The sequence below is a fragment of the Aythya marila genome, assembly GCF_965140915.1.
Source record: "Aythya marila genome assembly, chromosome: 9".
NCBI lineage: Eukaryota > Metazoa > Chordata > Aves > Anseriformes > Anatidae > Aythya > Aythya marila.
In genome coordinates this window covers 4,885,397-4,895,289 of record NC_139050.1, presented here as the reverse complement: position 1 = coordinate 4,895,289, position 9,893 = coordinate 4,885,397, and the positions used below count along the sequence as shown (strand labels likewise).

The 9,893-nt window shown below is 53.2% G+C and overlaps 1 protein-coding gene across 3 annotated transcripts; it reads right to left on the bottom strand.

Moving 5' to 3' along the window:
* Positions 1-2,099: 2,099 nt before the first annotated feature.
* Positions 2,100-6,233, bottom strand: FAM124B (family with sequence similarity 124 member B). Of its 3 annotated transcripts, none has more exons than XM_082767596.1 (3): positions 6,222-6,233; positions 5,052-5,792; positions 2,100-3,972 (listed from the first exon to the last, which is right to left on the bottom strand). In XM_082767596.1, the coding sequence occupies exons 2-3, from the start codon at positions 5,778-5,780 to the stop codon at positions 3,364-3,366; spliced, it is 1,338 nt and encodes a 445-aa protein (XP_082623722.1). In that variant the 5' UTR covers positions 5,781-5,792; positions 6,222-6,233; the 3' UTR covers positions 2,100-3,363. The 3 variants fall into 3 exon arrangements, with proteins under 3 accessions (XP_082623722.1, XP_082623721.1, XP_082623720.1); XM_082767595.1 differs by lacking the exon at positions 6,222-6,233 and adding an exon at positions 5,907-6,192; XM_082767594.1 differs by lacking the exon at positions 6,222-6,233 and adding an exon at positions 5,954-6,192.
* Between the last annotated feature and the right edge of the window lie 3,660 nt (positions 6,234-9,893).

Genomic DNA, 9,893 nt, shown 5'->3' with positions numbered 1-9,893 from the left:
GTGGAGCCCGGCACAGACCTTTGGTCCTTCCAGCCCAGCGGGAGCACAAGGAGGAATCACGCAGACAGGGGAGCAGCCCTGCAGGACGAGGGCTCACCACTGCTGAGCCAGCAGCTCTCCTGCTCCCATCGCTGCTGTCAGGGCTGGAGGACGAGCAGGGGGCTGTCACCCACCAATGCCACGGGGTCACCACCCAGCCCTGCCTGCTCAGCGCCTCCCCACTCCCGCTCGACACCGGGCTCCCCCTGATGCCGAGCTGCGACGCGGGACGATCCCAATTAGGGAAGCGAGGCTGTCATGATTTCAGCTGCACAAGTGCGATGAGAACACTCACGGTGTCGGCGAGCGCCTGCAGGAGCACATTTACAAACCTAATCACCTCCCAGCACAGCCGGGCTGCCAGCGCCTGGGGAGGGCGACAGGGGAGAAGAAAGCTTTTGGGGCTCTTAAGGAATATTAATTCATACTGGTAGGAAGGGGATCTGTCCTTGCCTGCAATCAGCAGCAGAACTGAGACTCTGCACTGCAATATTAATGCCAGTGCTCCATGGGAGATGGAAACCTCTCAAAGCCACTTTGAAATTATGAGAATTAAACATTAGCAGAGCAGCACAGCAAACCAGGTTGGGGGGGGGGGGGGGGGGGGAGTAGTCTGCTGGAAAAGGAGGTGCAGAAATTCCCGGGAGGAACCACTGCCTCCTGCCTGGTGCCCAGGACCCCAAGCCCATGCTGACCACCACCTGACACGCTGATGTCTCATTCTGTGCACCCCTAAACTGGGGTGTGATCTCTGTTTCTCCTGTAAAACAGGAGATGTTGGAGCTCCCAGCCCCGGGTCGAGCAGGTGCATCCTCCACACGCAGCAGAACGCGTTACCTGGCAGTGGGAGAGCAATCACTCATCGTCACAGGTGTGCTTTGTTCTTCTGTACAATCACTGTTATATTTGGGAGGGGGTGGAGGCACAGACTGGTAAATTCCTAACAAGCCAAGGGCAGCCTGTAGGTGCTTGGCTATGGATGAAAAGGGAGAAGTCTATTTTTAAAGTTTATTTTCAAAGTTCTGGGGTTAAATTGCTCCCCGTTAAGACTAAGTATTTAATTTTTCTTCTATTATTACGGGAAAAAAAAGAATAAGCAAAGAGCTGATCTCCCTTAGCACATACTGGCAGAGGCCTCTCACAAGCACGTCGGGGCGGTGCCTTACAGGTCCCGGACCCTCAGCAGCCCCATAACGAGCGCGTAGGAAACCGCAGCGCATCGGTGCCGGAGGCGGCCACCTCTGCAGCCCCTCTTCTCCCGTCACTTACACGACATATCCCGTTAGCTGACCGCACAGCTCGCCAGCAGAGAGGCTGAACTAACAGGAACAGAGAAGGAAATCCAGCGAGAAGGACAGGCTGGGCACCAGGCGGAGCTGCAGCACCAGCACCCTCATTAAGAGCACTTCAGGAAAGTGCAGCGGGGCTGCAGCGCAGGGGAGAGCAGCCCCAGGTCTGTGGGGCTTGACAGACCCACAGACTTCACATTGCCAAGCAGGCTGGGGGCCCGGGCACCCTGGAGCACCCAGGACACAACGCTTGGGCTGGCAGAGCTCAGGGCAGCATCACCAGGGCGCTCCCAGCAGCCGCCAGAGTTGCCGCAGTCTTCTGGGGCTGAAGAAACTGTTTTTGATTCATGTCCCTGCTGCAAATGCAGCGAGCGCGGGGATTTCTGCTACGTGGGATGTTTTTTTCCTCCACCAAATAGCTGCGGAGGTTTCTCTATCCTGAGCCAAGAGAAGCAAAGCCCACACCAGATCCACCAGTACGCTGAGCAGAGAACCTGGCCATGAAATCTCCACTGAAAGCCATTTATCCCAGGAATCCCACTCCTGGGCTCATCGCCATGCCCCCATATCCACTGCCAGGATGGTAACCCGTGTGTACAGACCTGTCCCTGGTCACTGCTCCCCATCCCTCCCACTCACCCTCGCCCACACCGCAGCAAGCCCCCTGCTGCTCTCCCAGCTCACCAAACCTTCTCCCCGCTGCTGGGGAGCCCTGGACCAGTTTCTAGCATGCGAGGTAAGGTCAAGTAATCATCACCACCATTGTAAAATACCGTACTATGCTTTAATAAAAAGCCCAAAGCATTACAGACCATAGGAAAACATTGGGGTTTGTTTGTTTTTCAAGTGTCCAGTTAAAACAAGCAGAAGACAATCACCCGCCTCTGCCAGCAGACCTAGATCTGCAGTGGGTAAAACCAGAACAGCGCAGCTGCCCCTCTTCAGGGCTTGACCAGGTTCACCACTCTCTGAAGACCACATTGCAGTGTGAAACCATCACTGGGAGCACCGCTCACCGTGCTCCTTGGGCACCACATCCCCAGTGTGCCCATGTCACCCCACAGCCTGGACCAGCACCCACCATTGCTCTGCTGCCTGCACCCGTGGAGCCACACAGCCCGCAGGCAACAGAGTGCAGCTATTTGAGCATCCTTTGCTCCTGCACTACTTCTTTTCTCCTGCCCTTTTTGCTTTTCAGCGGCTCCCTCCAAGCCTCCAGCTTCTTGTCTTCTGTCATTTAAGACCCAGCTGGGATTTTCATCGCCCTGCAGATAACTGCATGCTGGTCTAACAAAGCCTGGTCCCTTGCTGGGTTTATTTTGTTCAGTGCCGTGCATATAGGCAACAAAGTCTTGCTGGAGCACAGACGTAGCTCAAAGTCTTCTCTGCAAATGTTTGCTTTTTGTGCGTGCTGTGCTACCATGGGAAAAGGTAGCTGTTGAAATGTTTTCTTCAGAAAAAAAAAAAAAAGTTATGTTTCACATCGTGCATAAAGTCGACAACACTGATAGCTTTTAAATACCAACAGCAGGGGATGTGAAAAGGAAGGCAGAAGGAGACCAGCACAAATATTGTTGACCACACCACTACTCACAGTGACGAGCCCCTGCACGCTGTGGGCATCCTGCAGCCTCCCGTGGCTGAGCTGCAACTTCTTACCCATCTCAACACATTTTTCAACACAGCTACTTGCTTATTTATTAGCATTTTAGATCATATCTAGGATTTGCATGGCTTATTTTTGTCCATGGCACAATTATCCTCCGCTCTATTGTGCTTTTTAAGAACCAAGCTCTCCTGCAGACGCAGCGTTCTTTCTCCTGCTTTGCCCCCAGCCTTCTCAGCATTGCTCCGTGGAAAGGGCCCGACACAGGGAGCCCGATGCCAAAACGTTTCACAGCTGCAGGGAAGGGCTGGGCACAGGGGGTCCGGCAGGGAGAGGCACACCGCGTGGGGCGTGCTCTCTGCATTTCCAGACGAAAGCACATCACTGCCGTTTGGAAATAACGCGCCCATCCGGGACGTTTGCCTCCAGTCATATGAAAAATTCCTCCTCTTCCTCCTCTGGCCTCACTCCAGGGCTGACTCTGGGTGTTTGCAAGGGGAAGCCCAAGGCCCTCTGCCCTGCTCCTTTCCTTCTGGCTGCCAAAGACGAGGGCCACGTGCTGGCAGGGGCTGGCAGGGCGACACCGGCTGCATCCAGTGCTGGGGGCTGCAGGAGGCTGCGCAGGTCCCTGGGGAAGCGGCGCAGGGGGCAGGGGCCGCCCGCAGGACTCCCCACGGCCAGCCCCGTGTCCACGTTGGTCTCCACTGGCAGCCGGGGGGCCCGGCTCTCCTGCAGCCCCCCGCTCACCCGTGTGTGCTGGGAGGGGACGTCCCACCTTGGTGGGGCGGCTGCGGTGCTCCAGGAGGAGCAGCAATGCCAGTGAAGGTCGCTGCCAGCTTGCTCCACAGCGGTGGCTGCGTTGTGCTGGGATTTTGTTTTCAGCCCCAAGGTTCGGGCCCTCCAGCCCCTCTGCTCAGGGCTGCCCCGCATAACGGGGAGAGGGGCCGGGAGCAAGCCCTGGGGTCGTTCTGTGCCTGTGCCGCTGAGCTGGCTGGGGAGCCCAGCACGTGTCTCGCTCTGCCTGGGGCTGTCCCGAACCTGTTGAGGAGAAGTTGGAGAGAACCCTGTTAGAACATCGCAGTGCCAGCGCTCACTGCGAGCCTTGCTGCGCTGACACCCCGTGACGCGTGCCATTGGGGGCTGCCCTCTGAACAGCAGCGGTTGTACAAGCCTGAGAGACGGGAGACGAGGCACAGCGTGGGTAGATGAGACATGGCCTGGTTGAAATAACGTGCACGGAGAAAACCAGCCCCAGCCTCATGTACAAGCCCCCAGCCTGTGAGCTGACCGTAACCCCGGGGTCTCACCACTGTGACAGGCGGCATGGCAACAGCACCAGCACAGTGCCCAACATATAAAGGAAATAGGATGGGCAGATTATTTAAATATCCAAATCACAACCCCCCAAAAATAATTTTTATATATATATATATATATAAAAAATTAGAGGCTGGAGGGGTTGTTGCAATAGAAAACAAGCACACAGTTCAACCTCCCTCCTGCTCGTAGGTGCAGTCCCTAGTAAGAATCATCTCAGCAAGCTGTCTGGTTTTACTCACATTCACACAACCACTGGACTGCACATGGGAACAGAAAGGGAACAAGATTTCTTATGATTTCTTTATTTCAGATTTCTTTCTTTATTTAGCACTTTCGCTCAACGGCAATTTGCTTGAGAGCTCGTAAAACCAATTGTGGGTGGCGTTGCATCAGCACTGTACTTGCAGAACACCTGGCCTAGGATGGCGTGATGCTAAAATGCTGCCCTCAAACACAGTTATAAGGTAGCAGCTTACTGGAAAGAGAACTGGCTGCTACCGTCATTTGAGTCTGGCAAGGAAGGTAAAAAAGTTAAACTTGACAGCTCAAAAAAAAAAGTATTAATACTTTCAATTTCAGGCAAGCAGTCCTGATGTTAATTTAACAATACAGAAATATTCCGAGGATGAGTGCTCATTTATCAACAGCATCATGGCACTGGCAGGTACCAATTGCTGCATTCATAAATTCAGAACCGAACAGGAACAAGCAAAATCTCAATTTCCATTTTGAATACGTTCTGCTTTTTACTGGAGGAAAGAAAAAAAAGTTCTTCTCCCCAAACACCACACACATACCTGAAGCAGAATTTTATTTCCTTCGTAGTCCTGCGTTTGCCACCTGGTGCTGCTGATAGGAATGCAGGGATGGGGCAGGAGAGGCACCAGCTGCCCGATTTCTTGCACCTTGAACTGCAAGGCCGCTGACTCCTTCGGCTCCGCAGCCACCCCAGCAGGCAGCTGCTTCAGGCAGAGCTGGACGGCGACGGCTTCGCTCGTGTACAGCACGAAGAGGCAGAAGTTATTTTTCTGCACAGCTGCTTCTTTCCGCAGGATCATCTCGTACAGCCCCACGGCATCATCGTAGTTGTCGAAACTGCAGTAGAGGGTCACACGCAGGATTTCGGGGCCGCAGTGCACCCGCCTGATGCCCCACACGGGCATCTGCTCGTCCAGGCTGTAGAAGTCCTGGTCGGCCAGCGCACGGGGAGGGCTTTGCCCCCAGGCAGTCTGGGCACACTGGTAGCGCCAGGGTGGGCGCTGGAGGAGGTCATAGACCTGGAAAATCCGCTCTTCTCCCAGGTCCTCGTGCAGAAAAAGGAGGACGGATATTCCAGGAAAGCCGCAGCTCCTCTTGCGGTACCTCTCATAGTATTTCTGTGGCGCAATCCGCTCGGACACAAAGAACAGTCGGATGTCGGGGCAGATCCACTCCAAGAGCCGATCCAGAGTTTGCTGCAGAAACAAGGAGTGTCCCGCCTTGGCGAGAAGGTGCACAGTCATCAGAGAGTCTCCTCGGTCACCCATGGCGAAGCTTCCCTACAAAACAGAACAAAAAGAGACAAATTGGTGCTCACATCTCCTCCTGCCACGTTCGGAGCGGCAGTAACACAGACAGCGAGCTCCAAGACCGAAGAAGAAGAACCCAGTCACTTGCACGCCTTGCAACAACCCGGTGAGGTGAGCAGGTTTGCACACACATGCACGAGGCAGGTAGGTGCGCCCAGGCACGGCAGGGCCGGCTCCAAGGCACTCAGGTCACAGCAGAGCCCAGACGAAGGCTCAAATGTCCGAGCCAGATCTGGTCACGGCACTCATGCAACTGCCATCTCCACAAACGCCTCTGTGCCCTGGGGACAGGGAGGCTGAAGCAGGAGAGTGCCCCTGCTCCCAGCTGAGAGCAGGAACCCTCGCCTGCCCCCGGGGCAGCGCCAGGTCCCAGAGCCACGATGTTGGGAAACCCCAAACCTCAGCCGTGTGGTCTCGCCGTCAGCGGGCTGTGCTTCAGCTGGATGTGGAAGCGTGTGATCTCCCCGAGTCACACCCTGCTGGGGCACACAGATAAGCTATTCTTTAAAAACAAGGAAGGAAAACAGTCTAACAAAAGGGAAAAGCCATGTGAACTGGACAGATAACAATAAGGGCAGATAGGAATCAGCCCCGGGGCAGAGGCGCTGTGGGAGAAGCCACAGCTCAGAGCTACACACCTCCCTCCCGGTGCAGGTACCTGGCTGCTCGGCCGGCCCTGTCCTGCCGTGCACAGCCCCTGCGAGCCCAGCACCAGGCTGCTCAGTGCTCCAATTCCTGGTTTTTCCTCCTTTTTTTTTGGGTGCAGAGGGAAGCTGCTCTGTGCCCATGGGTCTGGCTGTCGTACACCCACGTAAGCAGTACCCTTAAGTAAACAGCTGTGATTTCCCCCCTTATTCCTTGGGTTCACACATTGATGTTTATTTTATCTGATTGTGTAGACAACACTGGGGACTCCGGAATATCCCTCCTCCAGCACCTGGACAACAAATCACACCCTCCTGTTGCCTCCTCGCTTTGCAGCCCGGCAGGAGGGTGCACAAGTCAGGGCACCCCCATTTCCCGGCGAGCAGTGCCCACACCACAGCAGGCTTTAAATCAAGGCTGGGGACACCAAGGACATGCCCAGTCCCATCTAACGGAGCACAACACAGCCAATACACCAGCTTTCCTCTCAAACATCCACACACACAAAACTAACTCACCGAGCAGAAAGCCCACTGTTAGTGAAGGTGAAGGCCATGCATTCAAAACCCTCAGTTAGGACTATTTTATTTATTTTTTTTAATATAACCTTAGCTTTATATTCAACTGAACAAAATCTCCAGGGTCTAGAGGTACAACAATCCGTGCCTTTGCTTTCTTTTATTTAAAAGATCACTCTCACTGACAGAAAACCAGTCATGATTTAAAGCTGCACTGAGACCAACGTGCAATAAGACTAGAAAATGAAGAAAAAATTAATTTGCACTGATAGAGACAAAGCTACACACAATGCTTCCAAGCGAGTAACGACTTGTCGGGACGCAGACAAAATATCCAACCGTCAGACAATTGCAGGAAGAGTGAAGACTGTGAGCGTTAAACCATCAGAACACCATACGAGCTCCAAACAACACAAAATATTACTGAGCTACAAAAAAAAAAGGAAATGATTCATCAGCTCTTTGCTGCAGGGAAGAGTACAAAGGGGCAGGCAGTCATCGGCCTTCCTGAGTGTGAGAAAAATGGGAATTTTGCCTGTACAGGAAAACACCGAGGCTGACAGAGTTTGTCAGGACCCTTATTGCAGCCAGAAACATGAGCACCGTGCCTGGCCTGGAGGAGAGTCCCAGCAGGACGTGCTGTGAGTCGGGAAGGGAAGGGCACGGGGCAGCTAACAGGGCTCCTGCTCATCCCAAACCAAACCGGTGCCCAGACAGGCGGGTGGCATCAACAGAGGGTGTGGAAGGTCAGCGGCATCTCTCCTTTGCAGAGCAGGGACCTGAAGTAGCTGCCATCCATTTCACGTGTCACTGGGTTTTACTTCAGCCAACAAACCAAGCTACATGAGGAAGGAGCCAAGCACTGAGCAGTGGTGCTGCAGGTGCTGGGGCAGGCCAGGGAAACCATCTCACCCTGAGCTGCAGGGATGGACCTGCCTGCAGGACAACCGCCAGGCCTCGTGCTTGGACCTGGAAGCTCTCAGACCAGCAGCTCCAGGCTGGGACACCCACCACGAGGACCACAAGACGAACTGAATGCCAGCCTCTGCCCCAGCCCCTCCGTGGGGTCCCACCACCCAGGCCATGCACCGTGCAGTGGAGGAGGGCTCTGCTCTTCGTCCACTTTGCTGTGCCACCCAAATGTCCACGCAGAAGGGCTCAGACCCAGGCTCTCCAACCTCACGGGGGTATTCTCATGCCCTTAATGTCTCTCCGGGGGACTTCCCCCGCACCGGAGAGAAGCCAGATGCCGTTCCCACCACTTCCCTCATTGCTTCGGTCTCGAGAGTTTTGACCTCTGCATCCATCGCTTTTCTTAGAGCAGCAGAAGTTCTTGGATTTGAGTGGATGACTGTAACCAATTTCTCTGGATTTTGTAAGAAAATGAAAGTGTTGGTTTCACTCTGATCCCTGACTATGATTAGTTCTTACCTTCCTCTTGGCTTCCCCTTCCCCCTGCTTTCCAGCCCGGCTGCCAAACGGAAAAGCACATTATTCATAGTGACCTACCAAACATGCCAAGAAAGATTTCTTTAAGAGATTAGAAAAATAATAGTTCAATCCTATGCAAAAAAAAATCAGTCTGCGCTCACAAAATACATCAGAGTCTAGTTTTGTGCAAGAGCAGATGAAACACATACTTTACCAACCACCAAAATATTCACTAGTAATCTCTCCATAAAATAAACTCCAGATGTAAACAGCCAGCAGGTACTTTGTTGGGTGAGGGCTCAGAGCACTACCTGCTATATGTTTCAAATCCTACAGTGGAAAGGCAGTGCAGAATAATTAATAATTCCTTTTCCTAATGAGCTCCTGCAATGCTGCCAGTCCTCTGAGGTGCTGAGCCCTTCACTCCAGCTGATGCCCACAGGACTGATGATGCATCACAGGATTTAATCCTAAATCCATAGTAACTTCCATAACGAAGCAACTTTGTGAGGGCTTAAGCTTCGTACACTAGCATATAATTAACTTTCAGGAGAGTGACTCTGTTACCTCAGCACCTCAAGAGCAGGCCTCATTAAATCCATGCAACATCTCAGGCTTCCTTGCTTTTAAAAGATTTTTTTTTTTTCTTAAATGCCAATCTCAAGCTCTTCCTACATGGACAAAAATATTAATTCACCTGCTAGGCAACAGTTATCTGTAGCACACACACTACTGAGCCAAAAAGCAGAATTAAGGTCTTACTTGAATACAGGAAGCTTTTTAAAGAGTCTGCCTCTTGCTCCAAACTTTGTGCCTCCAGTTCATCACAGCTTCTGAGCAAAAACCCAATGGCCAGAAGAGAAAATCATAATCTAACCTACTGCACTTAGGAAGGCAGACTTCTCTCCTGAATAGTTCTTGTTCCTTCTTCTTAACAGGTTTTAAGAGAGGAATCCAGCAAGGGTCTGTCAGCAACGAGACACAGAAAACTGAGAGCTCACCACACACAGCAAGTCAGGATCCAAGCTGAGAAAGAAAAGAAAACAAGAGAAAATGGAGCCATGAGGAGGAGAGGGAAGGGGAGGCCGGCAGGGCTGCAGCTCCTCCCGTCGACAGGACACAGCCACTGGACGCTGCCTTAGGAAACACTGCTCCAGGCGACGCGCGGAGCCAGCAGGGTTTCAAGGCTCACGCAGGAGTTAAATGCAGACAAAAAGGAGTTTTCTCCTGACAAAAAGGAGCCTCCAGCAGCAGGCTGGGGACACGGCATCCCTCGGCAGCCCAGGGCACGGCCCCAGGGCAACCAGGGGCAAACCACGCTTTCCCTGTGCACTTAGCGGCCGTGCTTAAGAAAGTAAAGCAAAAGTTACAAAGTGAAGGAGTTATCCTCAGACAGCACCGAGCTGGTGCCAGGACGAGGCTGGGAGAGCACCACCGAGACAAGGGCCGCCACCGGCACCGGGGCAGACCATGAACC

Excerpts from the sequence above, each read along its gene's own strand:
- FAM124B (XM_082767596.1), bottom strand. The coding sequence starts at position 5,780 with ATGGGTGACCGAGGAGACTCTCTGATGACTGTGCACCTTCTCGCCAAG. Across the intron at positions 3,973-5,051 it reads GAAATAAAATTCTGCTTCAG|GTTCGGGACAGCCCCAGGCA; the intron begins GTATGTGTGTGG and ends TCTCCTCAACAG.